General features: G+C 39.2%; 1 protein-coding gene across 1 annotated transcript; it reads right to left on the reverse strand.

Annotated features, from left to right (window-relative positions):
* Nucleotides 1–8,137: 8,137 nt before the first annotated feature.
* On the reverse strand, nucleotides 8,138–14,568 carry LOC136058533 (carboxymethylenebutenolidase homolog). Its single transcript, XM_065752061.1, has 6 exons — nucleotides 14,345–14,568; nucleotides 11,804–12,031; nucleotides 10,955–11,062; nucleotides 9,874–10,016; nucleotides 9,372–9,463; nucleotides 8,138–8,636 (listed from the first exon to the last, which is right to left on the reverse strand). Exons 2-6 carry the CDS (start codon nucleotides 12,016–12,018, stop codon nucleotides 8,457–8,459), a joined length of 738 nt encoding a protein of 245 aa, XP_065608133.1. The 5' UTR covers nucleotides 12,019–12,031; nucleotides 14,345–14,568; the 3' UTR covers nucleotides 8,138–8,456.
* Between the last annotated feature and the right edge of the window lie 7,626 nt (nucleotides 14,569–22,194).

Here is a 22,194-nt window from a genome sequence, read left to right on the forward strand (position 1 = left end):
GGCACACAGTGGTATCCTTAGGGAAACTCAGATCCAATTTAGTAAATCCAGAGAGGAGATTTTGTCAATCTCTGTGATCACTTGAATACTGAGGCTTCGCTCTTGGGATGCTCAGAGTCCTCCCTCATGAGAGAGTTGATTCATGAGGTTCCAGGTGCTTTTCTCCACAGCCACTAATCCATACTGGTCAAAATGGCCAGCTGTCAGTGATAAAACCAGAACAGTAAGTACATGTTTTCCTCTATTAGGAAAGATGCACATGAAAACTTCTTCCATACTAGACATACAAACTCTTTAAAAGCTATCCATCTCTTGGAGTCTCGGCAGATCTTCCCTATCTCTGCAGCGGGTGAAATGACAACAGCATTTGTGATGATCTGGCTGGAGTATGAATCAGATGACTCTATGTAATGTTGCCCAGTGGCTTTCTGCCACAGCTTGGAAAGCTGAAAGCTCTCTAGCTAATGCATTATTTTACTTCAGTGATCTCATGTTTAAAGCATCATTTCCTTAGCTTGAGGCTTTCCCTTGGGGTCAGTAAATTCCACTTTCAAAGAAGGTTTTAATTCCTTGGTGAGTGACAAGCTGGAATGGTGATGTGAGTCCTAATCCCTCTTTTGAGTAGTGAATGGAGCTTCTCATCATTAGTACATCAGACATGCTACCAAATATATCATGAGCTTCTCCTCATTAGTATGTCAGCCATGCTATCAAGGATATCATGGGACTAGCAATCACCAGTTTGCAACAAGCCAGCTGAACAGCAAGACATGGAAAGGTCTCCTTCCAACCCCTCCAGCCTGTAGGGACTCTGCTGGAGCCTCCCTCCTCCCCTTCTAATGGTGTAGCATGAGACAGTGCATGCCATTTTCTTTTCCTTTCTCTCCCATGTCTTTTCTCTCCTTCAAACTGATTATTCCTCAATTTGCTTGGAAGAGGAAAATTATTACTCAAAATGTGTTCATTTTTTTCATTCCTTCTCTATTTCCTTCTCTTTAGAATTAATATCTAGCTCCTTGTCCTGCTGAAACATCGTAACATTCCTTTTCTACCAGCTGTGACCCCACCACTTGTTATCAGCACAGTGAAACAAATACATTAAGAGATAAGCAAGGAAGGAGAGTGGGGGAAACCACAGAAAATCAGAGACAACCATTTTCCCTCAGATTGCTTTTGTTTCACTGAGGATTAATTTCCACTATCCTAAAAACCTTGCTGTCTACTTCCCTGCCATTATCCTGGGTTCAGCACTTCCTGGGAATCTAGTTTCTCAGTTTGGCAGAAGATATAAGAATGAGCTGGCAATAGCCATGAAGTAACTTGACAAGGCCATTTTCTCTTGCAGTGCCATTGCTCACAGTGTAATGAAGGAAGACTTGCTATACTGGGCAGCGTTTATCTCCTTATCCTTGCCCATTATGTCAAGGATACCCATGCCTTTTAGGAAGTGTAAACACTGCCAGTGACTTTTTCAACCTGACAACCAGATTCTTCTTGTCCTGTCCTACCATTGACCTACGCCTTCCCCTTACCTTTTTGTTGTGCTTCACACATTCAACAGATACTTGGCAGGCAAAAAGCCTCTGCACAGGTAAGAGGTACTTGGACTGCTAGGGGTGACCTTAAGTGTCTCCCCTGGGTCTGTTTGCCTCTTGTTCATAGTGGATCCTTTCCTTCTATCTGAGATGCATGAGCCCTCTACTTTTCCCATAACTCTGTCTTTCAGCAGCCATCACCACTTTCTACTCTCTTCAGTGCCTGACTCCCACTACCCTTCCCCTCCATAGACAGGCAGACAGATAGGGATGGGCCTCAGCAGTATTTTGTAGAGGCAAGAAAACAGGATTAAGTGAGCTCTAGCCATGTTGCCAGGCACATATTACAAGCCTAGTCCTACCTGGAAGTCTTTTGACTATAAATAACAATTTTGAGATGACATAACCAGCAAAGACTGTATAAGCAAGGTGGTAACCACCTATGCTAATGAGGCTGCAATGCTTGTAGCCTGGCTCAGACTAAAAGGGAACAAGTTTGTGGCTTCTTGCAACAGCCTTCACAGATCTAAACATAGTAGTTTGCTTTCTGCCACGGTATTAGCAAAGTGATAACAGCAGGCATGGGCTGGAAACAAGGAACAATAAATAACATATCTGAAGGGCATTGTTACTTTTAGTCTTCTGGCTTTTATTTTAATGATGTGAATTTATAGCTGCCTCCAGGTGCTTTACAATGGAGGGAAAAGCCAATAACAGGAACAGAGAACAAACCATTGCTTGAGCTAGACAGCAGAGTATTCATCCAGCTAAAAGTAAGACCAGAAAGTCCACCTTGCACTGGTCATTATGTTGGGTCCTGTTGGTAGTCCCAGAAATAGTAACCTTCTCCTTATGCTCAAAAGAGTCAAAGGAAGCCATAATGTTTTGTCTCACTGCTTTGTTGTTGTTGGTACTGTTTTGTTTTTATCTGAGAGCAATTGTATATTGGTTATCAGGCCACTCATCTGAGGTATTCTGGAAATTTTCTTAATTTTATGAAGAGTCTGGAAAAAGGAATGATTCTCCAAGAAATATTCAACAATTGGTAAACTCAACACCTGGTAGAAAAACTGAAGAACAGTTTAATAGTGCAGATAATTTTTGATCTCCTTAGCAAATAACATTATCATAGCTTTGCCTATGTTCATGGCAAGCTACCAGCCCAGACACAAAATTTCCTCACCAGCTCTGTATATAGCTGAGGCTGGAAGGAAAGGAAATGTGTTGTCACAGGTGTCACCATCTGCTCCACTTATGTGAAAGGGGAACTTTGTTTTGGAGCTTTAGTAGCCCATTACACTCCCCACTTTCTGAAGTTATGTTTTCTGGTATTTGCTGGACTTTGATATACTGCAGTGACAAAGACCAGAAATGGGCAAATAAACAAAATGTGCTGAGGGAGATTTCTAAGGGCATAAAGAGGAGACAGGCACCAAACTCTCATCACTCTTCTCAGAGAGTTCTGCAACAAAGTACTCTCTGTGGTGCTACCTTCATTTCTCCTTGTCTTCAGTGAAATTAAGCAAGTTTGCTTCGTGTCCCTGTGGCAAGCGTACTTCCCTGAAAAACAGTCCCATCATTACAAATTTCTAAAGGCTAAGCTATTACTCATTGCCTGCAATGAAACACAATGAAATGTCAATAGTTAAAGGATCAAAGTCCAGTTTGCTAAAACCTCTGGTGTGTGGGCAATTACAGTCTGAAATAGCAAGTATAGAGTGCCTGTGGATGTGGTCAAAATGAGATACAACAAAGTTGTCAAATGGATTAAAACTGAATCTAGTGGTGTAGTCACCTCTTCCCCTCATCCAACAATTTTCCCCATAGATTGAAAAAAATCATAGAATCATAAAATCATGGAACTGTCTTGGTTGGGTAAGACCTTTGAGATCACTAAGTCCAACCATCAGCCTAACTTATGAAGTTAGGCATAAGTTAGACTAAACCATGTCCTTTAGTGTCATGACCATATATCTGAAATACCTCCTGGGATGGGGACTTTGGCACTGAACTGGGCACATTCTGATGCATGAGACCTGCTGTCCTTGGGTCTTGATAATGGCAAAAGTGTTGGGCTGCTGCTGCTTGGTTGCAGTGAGAGGACATCAGCAACAGCTTCCATCCCCTCAGATTCCCAGGGCATAGTGCTGGGACATGCATGGGAGTGCAGTGGGCAGACTGTGGTTACAGCATTCAGGAAGCAGAAGAAGACATGGGTTTCATGCTCGGTGGTGGGACCCAGCTGGTTCTAACTTGCTCCCCTCTCCTTCCCCAGATGCTGCATTGGTTCAGCTGGTTGCTCCTCTTAGCCCAGAAGCCTCTCTTATCCAGCACAGTTACCACTCAGCTACCTCCCTAGGACCTACTCTGAAGATGACAAAGTCAAACCCCCCCTCCACGAGACCCAGCATCAGAGTTCCCTGGAGCCAGATGTTGCTGCTGACTAATGCAAATTCAGCCTGGGAAGGAATGTTGCTAGTCATAATTGTGCAGCTGGAACTGGGCAGAGGGCATATTGTTAAAGCAAGTGCACAGTCTTCTGTAATCTACCATAAAGTGTAAATACCATCCTGCCTACAGGCCAGAAGATATTGTATATAAATATTTATACTGTTCCCACATTAATTTATGGGAGTTTTGGCACTGCTAGGTCTGAGAAAGAGAAGTGCTTTTCTATGTCCCATCTGACTAGAAGGTGCGCACTGAAAGATCTGTTTGGAACCTGAAAGCCATAAAAGCTGAGAAAAGTGGTCAAAATAAAATAATCACTGTCAATTTTAGACACCTTGGTAAAAAGAAACAGTAAAGTCTAACAGAGAGGAATGGAGAAAACAGAGCAGACTTGAAGATTCACTGAGTATCAATTATTGCCATAAAGATTGCACTGAAAACTCATAAAAGATTTCCCACTCAGTAAGAAAAGGAGAAGCAAATGGAGAACTAACAGTGAAGTCTGTGTAATATGAAACTGATTATAAATATCAGATGTTATCAAAATATTTGTATCAGAGAACAGAAATGAGGACCCAGAATTTAACTTCTTAGAAGGCAGAGGATCAAGTAATTTAGATATGAGTTATGTTTTCTTTAACATGAAGGACTTAATCTTCTTGAGAACAGGAGGTTACCATAAGTGGACTGTACATGACCTTTTGATCTTCAGGACATTGTTCTTCACCATTTTCACCTAACTCATCCAGTCCCTGTTGTTTTCCTCAGGAAGTTCTCTTTCACTTTAGTCCATTCAATTTCCTTCCTTGGTACAACACTTTCTCAGTGAATAAAATCCTATTCAGTCTGTGAAAGGTGGGAGTAGGATTCTTCTAGGTTCTCTCTTCCTGCAGTGTTCTAAAATACAGCTGTAGGTTCCCTGTGGGGAAGAGTTCTGCAAGTTTTTCTATACAGTACTGCTTATTCAAGGCTGTTAACAAAGAACTTTGCTTATAGAATTACTTACAGAAAGCCAAAACTTCTGATGTTCCTGTGTCACCCTCATCCAAGGGAAGGGGGAGAAAGACAGCACCAGCTGACAGTGTTGCTATTCAAATTTCTCTCCGTTCTCTCTTCTATGCTGCAGCCCTAGAAGGTAGAAATGTGTATGAGGGGGTTTACTTAAAAACAAAAAGACAGAAGATCAACATTTCATATTCCACATGCACAGTGCCAACAGGGAATCTCCCCCAGTGTGATTAAATTGGCAGGGCAGACTGTTGGAGTTGGATAGATCTGGAAAAACACTGTGCTGGCAGAAGGACTTCCGTAATTTCATAACCTATATGCCTATATGTCAGTGCTTTCCAGACGCAAAGGACATTTCTCAAAAGTTTTGTGAACACGTGAATTTTTCAGTAGAGTAAATTTTAACATTGTCAGAATTCTGAATTTTCCATCTCAAGCCCTGTATTTCTACAGCCTCCAGTGACGGCAAATATAAATACATGATGAAATGCAACATCTGTCCTAGAGCAAGCCACTCTGAATTCTCCAACGATGATTAATTTTGACAACATTCTACTAACAATGCTGCTCACAGTTTCACTATTGCCATGTCTCCAATGAAATTCAGCAAAGCTTAGCCCAGTTCTCAGAGACATCTGCCTGTTCACACAAAAAAAAAATACCAACCCTGCAATCTGGCGTGGCCAGCTGAGATATTACTGATTGCCTTCTGTGAAACATATTGGTAGGGCATTAATAAAGGAAATGGAGAGGTTTTTATTTAAAATCCGTGTCAGGCAGTGGTTGTGGGATGTTTGTTTCATTTGCTCTATCTGTTTTCATAGCAACCCCAATAAAACGGGCAAGAATCCACAGGTGGGAGCTCAGTTCCCACTTTACAGTCTTTCTGAGCCACATGCTCAAGTCACCCTTTGGGCACATCATTATCTTCGGGTTTCAGCAGAGCTGCATGGACACATGCATGGGACGTGGCTGTACCAGTGAAAGGAGGTGTCTGCTGTTCCTCCCTGCCCTCCTGTGTGTGCTGAGGGAGGGACTCGAGGGGAAGATGCGTGCATGAGGGAGCTGCCAGGAATGGCTGACAGAGGGTCTGGGGAAAAAGGAATCATGGGGGGCAATGGAGCTTTATGTTCATGGGGAATACTCCATGAAGGCTGAAGAAGGCCTCTGGAATTTCACTGAAGGGAAATTTGGCCATGCTTAGTACAGCAGTTGCATCTATTTCCCCAGCATCAAAGGTGCAGGCAAAGTCTCACCAAACAAATACACTGAGAGGGAAAAGGGGAAGAAAAGAGGAGCAAAAATACAGTTACGGTGATCTCACAGCTAACCTGTCACTGAGGCTGTGTTGTGGGAACTATGCGTGACCCATCCTGATACCTGATTCAATAGCAGTAGTGAGAAACCTGATGGCAATGGAAGTATTGGTGATGATTTATGTTGAGGCCAGTGCTGTGTTAGACTCAATTCTGACTGAGGAAGAAGGAGAGCAACTGCCTGAGATCATGTGAGATGACAGCGTATTTGCATCAAGTTGACTACAAAATCACGCAATGCGTTTTCCTTGAGGGGGGGGGCGGGCAGAGTGGGAAAAGGAAGGATCAGCATCAGAAGCTCAGCTGGTACTGGGGCTTTTTTATGGAGATAATGCAAAGGAGGAATCAGTGAAGGACACTGGTGCTTTGTGGAAAAGACGTTATTAAATGTCACATGATCCTGATGTGGAAGACAGGCTGATATATGTACCAAGAGATCATTGCAGCTGCATCCATATGCCTGCAAGTGTTCCAGAATCAAGAAGCAGGCATATAGGGGGGAGATAGCAGCATGTTACTGGGACAAGAGAACCATGTGCCCTGTAGAAAGGCTGAGGCATAAGGGTAGCTAACTGCTATCTAGTGACAGAGAACTGTAATCTAGTATCTAGTGTCTACTAGTAACTAGAATCTGTAAATCCCTCAAAAATAAGAATTGCAAAGTGCTGGCTATCACCTGGAAGAAGAACTAATCCCACAAACTCTGGCAAAAATGGAAGTATCCAGAACCACATTTCATTCAGCATTCACAGAATAAGTCATTTTTGGCTGTATTCTGGAAGAAATTAGTTTTTTCAAAAAAGCAGAATTACAGATGTAAGAAGGGGAAAGATAAATTAGAGCAATTAGATGTGGGCAGGTTTGCAGCTCACTTGAGGTGCTGAAGCAACTCTCCAAAACAATGGCCATTACGTCTTTGCAAGGCATGTGAAGGAGATCAAGAGGAGGTGACATGTTCTACATATAGCTGATGATAGTCAGAACTTAGGAGTTCTTAATGTAGCATTTCTTCCAACAAAACTGCCCAGCCTTGAGAAGTCCCTGCTCTGCTATATAAATAATATCCTATCCTGTTTTTAGTTCACCCTGTCCTTGACTCTCTCCAGATGGGAAAAAAAGAGCATGCATTCACATTTTCAAAGATAGAAAAAAAAATTGGTAGCTTTTTTCAAATCAATGGGTATTGTTGCTATTTAAACTTAAATAGACCATCTTTGTTGATGGAGCTTTCCCTCCATGATGCATTTACAGGCTGAATTAGTACATCTTTGTCAGCCTTCATTTTGCAAGACTAACCAAGCTTGTTTTCTTTGCTCTTGGAGACAAGCTTTTCCCAAGTTGTGCATAAGAGCTTCTGTGCTGCAAGGGCCTCCAGGAGCATTTCCTGTGACGTTCTGCAGATTTTTAGTGGAAGGGTCTGACGACTGGGACACACACAGCTGCCTTCCCCTTCTCTCAGTATGTGGCATAAAAATTCCTTGCAGAAGAGTATCAGAACTGTCCCTATTTATTAACGAGGAAGAAACAAAGAATTCAACCAATTCAGTTTCAATACCATATGTGCTCCTGGCCTGAACACCATGCTAGCTCCAGGGGAATGTATACCTATTCCCATTTGAATTCATCTTTCTTGAAAATGGTAGACTATAACTCTGCAAAGCAATTCAGATGAGATGCCATTTGTAAAATTATAGACAGCACTCATTTTCCTGAGGCCCACACCATCTCAAGAGCAGCCAAGCACCACTGTATTTAGCTCAAAGCTGAAAATCTCACAGCCCAACAACTTTAAACAGCTTTTATGAGAACATTATCAGTGTGGACAAAGAGTTTCAACAATTTTTTATTACACTGATAGGAATACAAGAAATGGAATCTTTCAGATTCTAGAAAATACCCTACATCATATTCTAATCATTTTAAGGTACAAGAAGTTGAATTAAAAAAAAAAAACAAACTTCACAGTTACAGCTTTCAGCATTTGTAAAAATGTATACATCTCCTTAGAAAATAAGTGTATATAAGTAGTGCTATTCTAAGAGGCATTTACAAAATATTTTGATGATTTTAAGAACATTTTAGTCAATATAATATTTATTTCTGATTTCATATGCCATTGGTTTGTTTTATGGGCACATGATTTCTGCTACATGTATTTATTCAGCCAGTTGATCATATCCCTCCGTCCTTCCTCAATATAAGGTTTATCCTGAGGATTGATGTTTTCTTTTTTGCGGTGCACAAAGCCATGAGTCTGTCCAGGGTAAATTTTAACTTCATATTCAACTTTACAATTTTGTTTAAGCTTCTGCTCCAGCAGGGTGACCTGTAACAGAGAACATACCATCTTGGCTAAACACAGAGTTAGCATTTAGTAGGTATTTACAGCCTTTTTTTAACTAGGTTTTTAATTTTTTGTTCATTTGTTTTTGTTTTTTCTCCAGTAAAATGAAAGCATGCAATTGTACAAAACTGCAAAATAAGTGTGTAAGTTACTCTAGTAATACCTGTAAAGATAGAAGCAGGTATCACTCATTGTCATGTGAAGGATAACATGCAGTCATTGCTACAGGTAACTGTGGATAGGCTCCAAGAAATAAAACCTGGCAATATTTTGAATCCATTTGAAATTGAGGGAGGAGAGGAACAGATGCAAAACTGGCAGATCAAAGTTACTGGGATTTTTGCCAGGAAAACACCACTCAAAGAAAACACATCCTCCTGTTTGGTCCCCTTTGTAGATCATCTTTGTAGATCATTGTAGATCATTCTCCAGATATTCTCCACCCTTTCTCCCAAGGAAGACTTCTGACAAGTGTAGCAGAAAGCAGAAGCTCTGCAGGACTAGCAGTTCTCACATATAAAAGGTCCATATTTTGCAAGTGAGGCAGAAAACATTTTTAGTGTCTGTAAAACTTTTTGGGTAGAAGATATGCAACATGAATTTGTGTAGAAAGGGTAAAAAAGTGCAAATTCATCTTCTGGTTTCTCTTAATTAAATAAGAAATTAAAAAACAAGCATGAAAAGCATGGAGATGGATATCTGCAATGGGAAACTCACTTGCTCCAGAGGGATAATTTCATCTTTTTCAGCAAAAATGAAGAAGGTTGGGTGGAGCAAACTGCATTTGTCATCAAAGAACTTGATCACTCCTAGGGGAAAAGGAAAGGCATGTGAAGTGACTCATGTTAGCTAGAGGTTAAACTACTACTACTAAAGCTATCCAGTAAAATAAAAGACATAAGAAGTTAGAGCTGCTCAGATTATAAAGGAATTAAATGCACTTTGTTTGAAAGTTCCTTTTGTTTTGAGAACTTCCCATGTTTTGGGTTGCCATTAAAGATGAAAAGAACAGCTCTGTCTGAAAAGTTCACGGAAGAATCATTACTGGTTTGCCCCACTCTCAATTTAAGTAGTCAAATTACATAATGGTATTTTGTAATCACATCACCTTCTTCTTCAGTAAGCTGTCACACTGAGTATTATTACAGGAGTGCTCCTACAGAACAGCTTCCTGCTCTGGCTGTGTCCTCCCACAACACAACAGCCATCTGACACTTACCATAGAGAGACACTCCTGTCTTTAAATCAGGATTTTTCAGCATCAGGTGTTGTACTGCTGCTCCACCCCAGCAGAACCCAATTACACCAATCTTCTTTGCACCACAATGTTCCTTTAGATACTTCAGGACAACATCAACTTCTCTAAGAAACATACATGAAAGAGAATTAAGGCTTGAGCTCTGCTCCCCTGGTTTCCATGGTGGCTACTGCCAAGAGTATGCTGCGTAACTGTTGCCTGTGGGAGAGGGTGGGTGTCTGCCTTTCCCTCACTTGTGCTTTTACTCCTTCCTTCACTTATTAAACTAGCCCATGAGCTTTCTCACATTTTTCCTTCTATTCTCTCCTTTGTCCTGCTTGGGAGCAAATGGTTGTGTGAGAGCTTGGTGCTGTCTGAAGTCCCACAGCGCTACAATTACTCATTTCTGAATTATAGGATGAACTGTAGGTGAGAAAACCAAGGAGAAAGCAAATAAATTCATTCTTCCCAGGCCACTGTAATTAGAACCCAAGGGGATTTTACTAACAATAAACCAATTAATTCCACAAATGGCAATACTTGCTATATAGCACAACATTAATAAAATAATATATGAGTGAAGAGATTTCAGATAAAAATGTAAACAATATGACTAGGAAAACTGGTAAAGTAGTATGCTGTGAAGTAGCTGGGATCTGACGGGGAGCAGGACTAATGTTCCTTAATTAAATTTTGTTAGAACTACAACTACACCTTGCCTGAAGCCTAAGGAAGTTGTGCTTGCCTGTAGGAACTGAACCAAATGGAAGTGAAACAAGCCTGATATTTCCCCCAGCTTTTGTTTATTCTTTTCTTTGGAGTTATTCATCTTCCTTCTACTCTCTGTACAAGCACATAACGGTCACTTTCACTTTTGCTCTCCAAAAAGCACTACTCATATAAGCGTAAGCTTGACACCTGAACTGCATTAAATTTTTGTTTCTGGATCTCCAGCTGTATTTGAAACAATAATAATTTAGGACCTAATCCTGCATCTTTACTGAGGCAAAAATTTCTACTAAATGAGCACGTCCACAAGCTGAACCATGAACAACCATTGTACTTGTCTATTTTGCCGGCTTGTCGTGTTTTCAACCAATCGTCGAAGGAAGCCCATTCATTTGAAGGTTTCCACGCTTCTTGTCCCACAAAAAAATCTGGGCAGATGGCTCTGTAGGAAAAATGAAAACATTTTATGCCCATGACATAACACTAAGGAGGGATTAAAGGGAAGTCTGTGTGTACTACAACAAATTTGTTTTGTTGAATACACATAGAATTTGATCTCCTTCAAAACATGACACGAACAACCTTCATTATTTTTCTATGTCTGATAAACAGAGACAGCATAACTTGCAGATACATTTTTCTCTGCTAAAACCCATTAATTAATTTGACACATTATTAATTGCAATTGAAAATCTTTAGTGATATCCTACCATATTAGAAAAAAAGAAAAGAGAGAAAGCCAACTACAATTTACATGGTTCATTTCATTAGGGCTAGAAGAAATGGTAATGCAATAATACTGGGAGGAGGATATCCACCATGCTTTTCACATATCTGAGACCTTGTTTCTTGTCTGCTACAAGCTTGTACACTTCATGTCCATAGAATCACCTTCAAGTTCCCTGAAATTTTTGCCAAAACACCAAACTTGCACTTAAAGATGCAGAATAAGGCGTTTCTTGTTTTTTCCTCTTCTTCTCAGTACTTGCATAATGTCTCACTATGGTAGGACTACTGAACAACATTCTCACACTGCTTTACCAAACAGGAGACTATTTAAAAAAATCTTTAAGTGAAACCTATGAAATTGTTAATGTTTTTATGGCTTATAAACAAAAGGAAAGGGAAATGTAATTTGGCTTTCTTATTAAAAAGGCACTTTGCAAAGAACAGGACTTCTTACACATATCCATTGGCTGTTAGCATATCGGCTATGTATCTCGTGTTTGGGAGTTGCCATCCAAATATGTCATGAATCACAATCACTGCTTTGTCTGTGCTGGCGGAGGGTTTGGAGACATATGCCATGATGTGCCCAACTTGTACTTCCTGCCCACGGCCACCATAATCAAACTTGTCTCCAATATCACACGGGCAGGGCTTTAACTCGTTCGCCATCTGGAGTGTCGCCCTGGAAAGAGCAGAGAGTACTCACTGGTGAGTATCACAGCACAGCACACTGAAAAAGACCAAATACAGCGGTGTCATAGACTGCTGAATTCATGAATCACTCCACTAATATTGTAAACATATTCATTGCTGTCAGATCAAAAATGCAATGTGAGCCAGTCAGCAAATTAGGCCATTTTATGGTATGTAGCTAGAACTTGTGCTCTACAGTAATCCAGCAAAGAGCAACCAGGAAGGCTATTAAAATACGGATGAAGGCAAATCTTTTACCCTTCATCATGTGTATGTCCTTGCCAGTAATGCATAATGCATAAAAATGCATTAAAATGTGCATAATGCATTTAAGAATGCATTAAAAAAAAGAGAGAAAATGAAACAAATAGTGTATCGAAAAACACAATTAGATTTATATTAAATGCAGTATTTTCCTCTAGAAAACTCAGTGTTCCATAGCAAACCCTTTCAGTGTCAAACAATCCATTCTCTAAAACAGCTTCAGCCTCAAATGTTGCAGATTTTGAAGAAGGGTACCTAAGAAATTTGCCAATAAAAATATACTCAGTGGTAGCCAGTGTCAAATTGTATTTAGTTTGTACTAAAAAATGAACTCCAAGTTAGGAAAAAAGAAAACTGAATGTAAGGGAAAAATCTTGAAATTGAGACAAATATTTTACAAACAAAGGAACAGTAAGGTTATGGTTAAATTTTACTATTAATTCTTTACAAGTTATTGCTTAGATGAAAATAAACAAGTAAGTCACAAAGATCAAAAAACAGCAACAGAAATTAACAATGTTTGTGTAGCTTCTTTCTGCCACAAGTTAATGATTTTACGACGCTGACCTTAGCTTAACCAGCTGGGTGAACTGACTCCATATTGCTGCAAAATGATTCAAATAAGTTGCAAAGAGCATCTCTAAACTGTTCAAGAATTTTGAGAGAATGTAGATTAAGCTTTGCCTGAACTCTCCCCAGACAAGCTGCAAAGCCTGTGAGCACTGTGTAAGAAAATTCTGCTTGGTATAGAAACAGTAACAGTTGATCCTGACTATGCCAAATATGCTCACAAGTAGAAATGGGAAAAGTAGGTTCCCAGCCTCTCCCTGAACTAGCATGACTTCAAGCACTGTGGCATGTGTGGGACAGCTGTCAGCAGCCAACCAACCTTACAGCCAGATCTGCACAGTGATCCAGAACTTTCAGAGATCCAGAAATCTCAGATGAGTTAGTACATCTTGTGAGATTTCGTTTTCACTGATGAATATGTCAAGACTAGTTACATTCTATTTTAAAGCTGCATAAGCCCTTGGCACATGTGCTAGTCTAAGCCACACCCGCCCAGAGGTGTTTTTTTGTTCACATGCTGTATTCTGATAGATACAAATCCTCATTTAAAATACATATGCCAGGAAAAAAATGAATTAATAGACAGGCTTATAAGCCAAAACACAGTATAAACATATAATAGAAAACTATTCCACAAACTGTTTCTTGATTAGACTAAAATCAGAAAACAAAACAATATCAATTGAATTATTAAAGAAACATATTTTGAGACTTCAGAAATGTGAGTGCTATGCCCTACAGTTCAGTATATCCTGAAAGGCTTTAATTGCATACATTTTTAATGAACTTGCCTGATGAATTTATTGCAAAATGTAAAATATTAAATATTTAAGGGTGCAGGTGTGGGTAGAAGAGCTTCAAGCACAAGTCTGTGCAGTGCTGTGGGGGCTTCTAAGGTGTGTCAGCCACACAGGCCTGTGAGCCTTGTAGCAGATCAGTGTTACTACACTTGCTCCAGTTGGTGCTGTATACAAGTATTATCCTTCTGCATTTCTAAGATGCTATTGAAACTTTTCTTAAAAACAAATCCCCCTGCTTTATATCCAACAGAGGCAGTTTGGGAGGAGCTGTGACTCCACTGCTGCCACTGTGCTCTTTCTGCTCCCCCATCTCCACTTCCAAGCACTTGAGCACCTGAAGGCCAAACAGCCACTTCAGTTCTCAGCAACCTGAACCTACAATTATAAAAATATAAAGGTAGTGCTGTGAAGCTCTTCTGCTGTCCTGAGTCTGAATAGTCTTCATCGCCTTGAGAAGGAAAGTAATGCCTTCCTGAACCACTGTCTGGAATAGTTAGGGAAGTAGCACCCTGGTGGCATTTCAATGAGTGTGAACTCTGTGCAAAGGCACATGGACAACGTGCAGGTTCCCCAGATATGCTAAGTCTGCCCTCACTGTGCACTGGCTTTACTATTCTCACAAGAAAAAGCAGTGAAAGTTAAAGAAAAAAACAACCAGCCATGCCTACCTGAAGCACAACCAAGATATGAGGTGTCAGAGCCAAACAGCAGAGCACAGCAGGGACGGCAGGCACTGGATGGGAGCACAGAGAAAGTGCTAACTCAGAGTGGAAGGAGTGAGAGCCAGGATCAGGTTTCTTCAGACAGGAGTTACGTCAGTCACTGCCTTTATCTGCATGCAACACAGAGCCATAAAGTCAAAAGTTCACTTTTTTAAGGCCTTTCATTGTATTGTAAGGACAAGAATGAGGTGCTACTGTGGCAAGTTGTGCTATGTCTGAATATGAAATGTTCCTTGTAGCTTGTACAAAATAGCATTAAGAATGGGACCTTCCAAACTTAGGAAACATTTACTTATCTGAGCAATCCATTTAGACAATTTTTTTCTTGAAGGGTGTTCCTTTGTTTTTAAAGACTGGGCTAGTATCACTTAGAAGTACTATGCTAGCATTTATATTCCCTCAGATTAAGTGTTCGTGATAGAGAAATGCTAAGTCATCAGCAGGGTGCGGCAGTGACACAGAGAAATAATTTCAAAGCTCTATACGAGACAGAGCACAGTAGTGGAAAAGCATGAGAACAAGTAAAGTGTACAAAGGTTACTCTTTTGTAGATTGTTCTACCAATCATTATAACAAACGTTTAAAATGCTGATACATTCTTACCATATCATTGGACGTGTTATAGAATCGTAGAATCACAGAATTGCTCAGCTTGGGTAAGACCCTAAAGATCATCAACTGCAACCTAACCAGACTACCCTAACAACCCACCCAACAACACCTACAATCATCACCTACAACCCACCTAACAATCATGTCCCTGAGCACCATGTCCAAACAGACTTATCAGTTTGAATTAAAGTGACCTCCTTCCCCATTCTTGAACACCTTTATGAGAAGCTGGAATATTCTGATCTTCTTTTATTGGATAATTTGGTTTATTCTCTAAGAGCTTTTTCTTAGAATATTCATGATCAGAAGTCTCTGTTTTCTCAGAGGCACATCTGAAAAAAGGCACTAAATTCACTTTTTCTTGGCAAAGTGACCTTTCAAACTTAGGAAATATTTACTTATCTGAGTAATCCATTTAGATATTTTTTTTCTTTAAGGGTGTTCCTTTGTTTTTAAAGATTGGGCTAGTATCACTTACAAATACTATACTGGCATTTTTATTCCCTCAGATTATTTATGTGTTCGTTATAGAGAAATGCTAAGTCATCAGCAGGGTGAGGCCATTTAGAACTCATGCATAAGCTGTTTTCCCATGCTCTAAATAATTTTATCATTATTATTTGTTTACAATTCTTACAATTAAGGTAAATGAAGGGGAAAAAAAAGATCAAAACAAAACAAAAATCTACCGAAGAATTCTACAATGAAGTCATAAGACTCAAAAGCCAGTTATTTGGGAAGTCTTTGGGGTGGAGTGTCCCCACATAGAATTATACTGCATAGAGTGTTGGATTCTCCCCAGCTACTTCAAAGAACACTTCCCTCCAAATGTGAGGGAAATGGGCAGTCGATATCATTCCTAGAAGAGCCATTGGAGCAATGTTTTACAGAACCTCCTCTCCATTGGAGCTGCTTAGCCCCTGAACTGCAGCACTGTGCCTGTGGAAACTCTGTATGTAAGACTGTTCTCCACTACCTTAGTATTAACACCAAACCTTAGAATTTTAATGGGTTTTATTTTGATTTCTGTTGCTTCTGAGTTCCTTGCTGGACAATCCATTCTACTTTTTTTACTTACAACTCATGATCTCTGTATGTGCAGTTGTTTGCACTTTGTACTATATTATATACATATCAGTTCTGGATCTTGAAATTCCAGTGAGCTGCAGTTCTATCATGAAGATTTGGCTGTACTTGCAGCAACTTGCATTTACACTCTCAACTTCCAGCAAATGCTGTGTCTTAGGGTTTGTGTTTTTTTTCCTCTACAGCTTAGTCAGTGTTAGTTTTACTTCCTAAGTCAATATTTATGAATGACTGCAGTTCTCTAAATACATGACCTGATCATCCTCTTAAACAATAGATAATCTTGTAATGTTAATGGAAGTCCGATGAATTTGGAGTTACTCAATTTTCACTCTAGGGTAATTAAGACATGATAAACTGCTGTTCTACATTCTTGTTCTAGAAAAAAATATGTTATTAATATATTACATACAGATGGTATCTTATCAAAAGCAATGCTAAAGCAGCAGTTGCAGACCAAAATTAGTGTTCTCCTTGAAGTCTCCAAGCCAACTTTACAGTATTCCCTTCGAGAAAGACGAAGGGGCACCAGCAGCAAGTAAAGGGGAAAAATCTTTGTGAAAACAAGAAAAAGAAATTGAAAACCCTTTGAGAGATGGTTAATCAATATTGCTGTTTCTTTTTAAGAGAGATACACTATGTATTTCTCTGATATATGTTTAATGTGAGAGATTAACATTATAAAAATTAAAACTTTCCTAAATTGCATTCTCTTCCCCTTAAATCATACAACAGTTTATGTCAATAGCACTGAGAACGTGAAAAGGGATGATATCCGGTGAAGATCTTAGGCAGCTGGCTTCAGAGTAATGAACACATGCCTCTCTCCCCATGAGGCATAATTAAACTGTGGAAGTCCCCATCATGGGATGCACTAGAATTCAACATTATAAGCAGATTTAAAACAGGACTGGCAAATTCACCGAGGGTGATTGTTCAACACAATGACCCAGTGGCAAAATTAAGCTTTGGAAGCCCCTGCATTGCTGCTTACCAGGACATGGAGCAAGACAGAAAATTCCATGAGCAGGCCCTGCTGGAGGCTGGGTAATGAGATAGATGCAATTTTGAGCTGCTGCAATGCAGGGATTTTTGTTGCATTAAGGGACAATTACATAACAAGATGCATTATGCAAAAACACTGAACATTCCTTCTTTAAGTAGCAGTCAGTGTTTGTAAGACACAATGTAATGCAATGTTTGAACTTTGTGTTATACTTTTTAATTTCTAAATATATCAGGAAATTGTCTGATGGATTTCACAGGACCAAAGGTAACGTGAGTAAGCAGTACCCCAGCTGAATAATCCCAGTCCTCAGATTTTGAAACAAGATAAAATACACACAGTTGTGTCACTTGTTAAATATGTACCAGTCAAAGAAACCTAGTGTCTCAAAATGAACTCCACCAAAAAATCAATTTGTGTCTCTATATTTTGGGCCTGTGATTTACATGGGACTTAGATGAACAGTGGCCATAATAAACAAACAAGTTCTTCTACTATAACTTCTTACTATAACTTGTTTCAAGTATTAAGCTGAATTATATTAAGCTGATTTATAATCAGACTAGAAACTAAAAAACATAAAATTATATTAAGAAGAAACACTTGCACTGATGGTCTAGAAAATCTGTTAGAATATAAAGGCAGATCCAACAACCTGAAAAGATATAGATACAAGAGAAGTACATTTGAAACATATCACAATGCTAAATACAGTGAAACTGAATTAAAAGCCTCAAATAGACAACAGTAAATACAAATTGGCTTATACTACACATTCTGTAAGTGTATGTTCAGAAAAAATTCAAACAAATTTGTTATGCACTGTTTACACATAAATGCACATAAACGATGGCAAGACTTTTTGGTTGTTTGCTTTTTTTCTTTTTTTTTCCAAATTTTAGTAAAAATTGTTGAAAATAAGGATTGTGCCACTTCCATATTTCATACAGCCATAGAATTATTGAGGGACCTCTGGGGATTGTTTAGTTTAACTCTTAAAAGTCAGTTGCGGTGGGTTGCTCAAAGCCTTGTCCAAGTGGAGTATCTCCAACAACCAAAGCTTCACTACCTCTCCAACATTCCAATATTAGAGCACCTTCACAGTAAAAAAGCTTTATCTTATGAGTAATTGAAATTTCTTGTTTTCTAGTTTGCCCCAGTTGCCTCTTCTCCTTTCACTGAATACCACTGAAAAGTGTCTGCCTCTATCTGCTTTACCCATTTCTGCATCACCTCTGACTTTAAGTAGTACTGTGAAAACCATGTACAGTTTGACTTCACTGAGATTTCTGAAGTTAATTTTGGGGTACAGCTAATCAATCATGAACGTAAGTCAATTTATATGAAAAAATCTTTCTTTCTCTACTTCAGACTATGCATGCAAACTGTGAGTAATTCAAGTTGCATTTTCTGTAGACCAGATCTCCATTTATAAATCTGGACTTCTATGGGTGGCATAAGAAATTATGAACTCATAGATAAATCCACACATGAACAAGTACAGCTCTCTAGAAATTCATTCCACGTGATGATCTCAGCTCACAGGATATGTGGAGACATCTACAAGTAAGGCTTATTAATCATAATTGTATGGACATTCATTAAGACTTCTCAGAAAATCACTGCTGGTAATGTTGGAAAATGGAATGACTAAATGCTCAAAAATCCCAGGCCAAAAGTTTCCTCAGCAACCCTAATTCTTTCCTTTGTGTTATATTTCATAATGCTACTCTTAGGATGGCTTCTTTCATCTATAAGTCCATCACTCTATTAATCACTCAAATTTAACAAAAGAAAAAAAAATTGCAACGTGAACAGAATTTGTGAATGCAGGACCAGGCAAAGACACAGAAAAAAAAAAACAACTGAGTTTTTCATTCTGTAAGTATCATGTCTCCAGCATATGGACTAGAGCAGAGTTAGCTGCAATAAAAAAAAAAAAAAAGGCTGTTCCTCATCTCATTCTTGACTTTATTCACTCCACCAACTTCTCACTTTTACATATTTTCTTCAGTGTGAAGTCTGAAAAAATAACCATGTCTAGACCAATAGAAAAAAAATCCTGCACAGAGTTGCTCCCTGAGTACACAGCAACAGGATTTTTTACAACTTTGCTACCTGAGTTGCTGGCAATACTTTGACAAAAGAAAGAGACTTAAAAAAACATTATTATCCTAAGTTACATTAGTCCTTCTATGTTTGGCTACATTTTTCTATGGTTTCTTCTTGTTTGTTTGTTTGTTTGTTTGTTTGTTTGTTTGTTTTTAATGTATATTCAAGAATTATGAAGCTGAACATTAACTGATAATTCAGGAGAGAAATTTAAACATGCAAATGAAAGAAGATGGAAGTTGTCAGCATACTTCGTGAAGCCATCTTTTTCAGCAAAAATGAAAAACATAGGTTTCAGCAGAATGGATTCAATATCAGAACCCTTGATTAATCTTAGGAAGTATTAAAAAAATAAATCTTCAATTAACTTTTAAGGTAAAATTCAGATTCAAGTGCATCACTCTGTTTTTGCAATGAAAAGTTTGGATGTCTCATGCAGTACATAGCCAAAAATATCAGCTTTTTGTCAAGCTACTGTAAACACGGCTTCAAGTAAGACACCTCCCAGGATTGAAACTTGTTTTAAGTCAGTTTCTGTTAAGCTACTGACTGAATATCTGACTGTGGAGTTCTTTTGAATTGATGGGGAAAGTTAATTCTTTAACAAGTAGTCCAAAGTTTACATTCCGAGTACAGTAGCAAAGAACAGCTGAACTATCTCAGCTTCTTGAGAAGTGCATAAAAGGAAAACTAATGTTAAGTAACTACAATCTAGCTGTACAGAGTAACTGGATCAAAAATAACACTGTCTTGCATGAGAGTGACATCCTAGCTCTGCAGTAGGCAGTTGCAAAACATTAGGTAACAGGAAAAGGGAGCTGAGTTGGGAAGATGACCCAATGAAAAGTATGTCTGTCCAAACCTGAAATAAAGACACAGCTCCTATGATTCATTCTGAAACTAGGAACAAATTTCCTTATCACCATCTTATTTGCATAAGAGCTTTATTTCTTTACTGGAAATATCTCTCACCATCAACTGAGAATCTAACTAGAAGAAATAATGATAGATCAAGTACTTAAGCTACAAGAGATGTATACGTACGTGTGCCTGCTTGTATTATATCCTTGCATTTACCTGCAATAGAGAGATATGGGATAGTTCGGGGTATATCATCATTATGTAATGTACAGAAATACCACACCAGCAAAAAAAAATCAATCCCTAATTTTTTTCACCACACTATTCCTTTAAATACCTCAGGACAGCATCAGCTTGGGTCAGCATCTGGAACATGTATACAAACGCAAGTTAATCACCCACAGCAAAACAGTAAATCATTACTTAAGGTAAATATTAAGGGTTGCTAACATGAAATCGTCAAATAGAGAAAAAAAAAAATGAATGGAATTAAATAAAAACACAACATGAATAACACATGCTGAAGGAAACCTAAGTGGATGGAATGGATTATTGATTACTACTTGCCCAAGAGGTAAACAAACTTGAAATTCTCTGAGGACTTGAATGAATTTTTGTTTTATACATGTAGACAGAAAAAGTAATAAAAGCCTCTCAGGTGAACATTACTTATTAGAAAGTCAAAATGTTGACAGTAACTCGAAGTTAGCATCTGAGATATTATTGGAAATTGAGATATTATTGGAATATTACTGCAGGAAAATCAACATAACAGATATGGAAGATGCTTTGAGAATTCACAGTGTCATTTGAAAAACATCTTGCCCAGTCACTGTACTCAGAAAGTATTTACCCCTCAAGTAGGTTTCAACATGTAGCCAGAGTAAAGAGAAAGTACTGGTGGGAGAGGAGTATCACAGGAGTGTTTTATATCACCTCGAGACTGTTTTCAGCCCCTTTTTCCTGGTCATGCACTCTCTTTACAATCACAACACGTTAGCCTTGCAAACTCCACCTCACATGCCAACACATACATACAAATTAAATGGCAAAGCGTTTTGTTCACTGGAGCTGACATTTGAAACATGTGAACTACCAGTAAGAAATGCCAGCCAAAGTCCAACCCTTCTTTCCCATTGCATCAGAGTGGGTAAAGATTACAAACTAAGAAGTTTCCACAACAACTGACCCCTCTGAGACAGAAGTTCTCTGGATATGACTCAATTACATCTCCCACAGCCTTCTCACTAAATACCTAAACCCAGCAACTTTCAATATAGCTATTCCTAACAGATTAAGAAAGATATTTTCTCTCCCAGTGAGTCAGTTAGCCTGGTTTCTAATTAATTTGGCCCCTTCATGGTATTGTCTTGCTAATGTCTTGCCCTTCAGTGTTATTTTAGCAGCAGAATCTCAGCTAGAGACAGAAGGTCTTTGATAGCCAATGTCATCCAGTCTTCAAAAAGGGCTAGAAGGAGAATCTGGTAAACTACAGGCCAGTCAGCCTCACCTCCACCCCTGAAAAGGTGATGGAACAGATAGCCTCCCCAAGCAATTGGAAAAGAAGGTTATCAGGAGTAGTCAACATGGATTCACCAAGGGGAAATCATGCTTGACCAACCTGCTAGCCTTCCATCACTGGTTGAGTGGATGGGAGGAGAGCAGTGGATTTTGTGTACCTTGATTTCAGCAAGGCATTTGACACCATCTCCCATAACATTCTTGTTTTGCAACTTATAAAGTATGGGATAGATGAGTAGATGGTGAGATGGGCTGAGAAGTGGCTGACTGGCAGAGCTCAGTGGATTGTGATCAGTGGTGCAGTCTGGTTGGAGACCTGTGACTAGCGGTGTTCCCCAGAGGTTGGTGCTGGGTCTGGTCTTGTTCAACATCTTCATCAGTGTCCTGGATGAAGGGATAGAGCCCACCCTCAGCAAGTTTGTTGATGACAAAGCTAGGAGGAGTGGCTGACAGACCAGAAGCCCGTGCTGCCATTCAACAAGACATGGACAGACAGGAGAGTTAGACAGGGAGGAACCTGATGAAGTTTAGCAAGAGCAAGTGTGGAGTCTTGCACCTGGGGAGGAATAACCACATGCATCAGTGCAGGTGAGGGGCT

Source organism: Cyrtonyx montezumae, unplaced genomic scaffold (genome assembly GCF_038088225.1).
Source record: "Cyrtonyx montezumae isolate F1298 unplaced genomic scaffold, pur_monq_1.0 scaffold_8, whole genome shotgun sequence".
Lineage (NCBI taxonomy): Eukaryota > Metazoa > Chordata > Aves > Galliformes > Odontophoridae > Cyrtonyx > Cyrtonyx montezumae.

Excerpts from the sequence above, each read along its gene's own strand:
- LOC136058533 (XM_065752061.1), bottom strand. The coding sequence starts at position 12,018 with ATGGCGAACGAGTTAAAGCCCTGCCCGTGTGATATTGGAGACAAGTTT. Across the intron at positions 11,063-11,803 it reads CTAACAGCCAATGGATATGT|AGCCATCTGCCCAGATTTTT; the intron begins GTAAGAAGTCCT and ends TTTTTCCTACAG. Across the intron at positions 9,464-9,873 it reads GACAGGAGTGTCTCTCTATG|GAGTGATCAAGTTCTTTGAT; the intron begins GTAAGTGTCAGA and ends CTTTTCCCCTAG.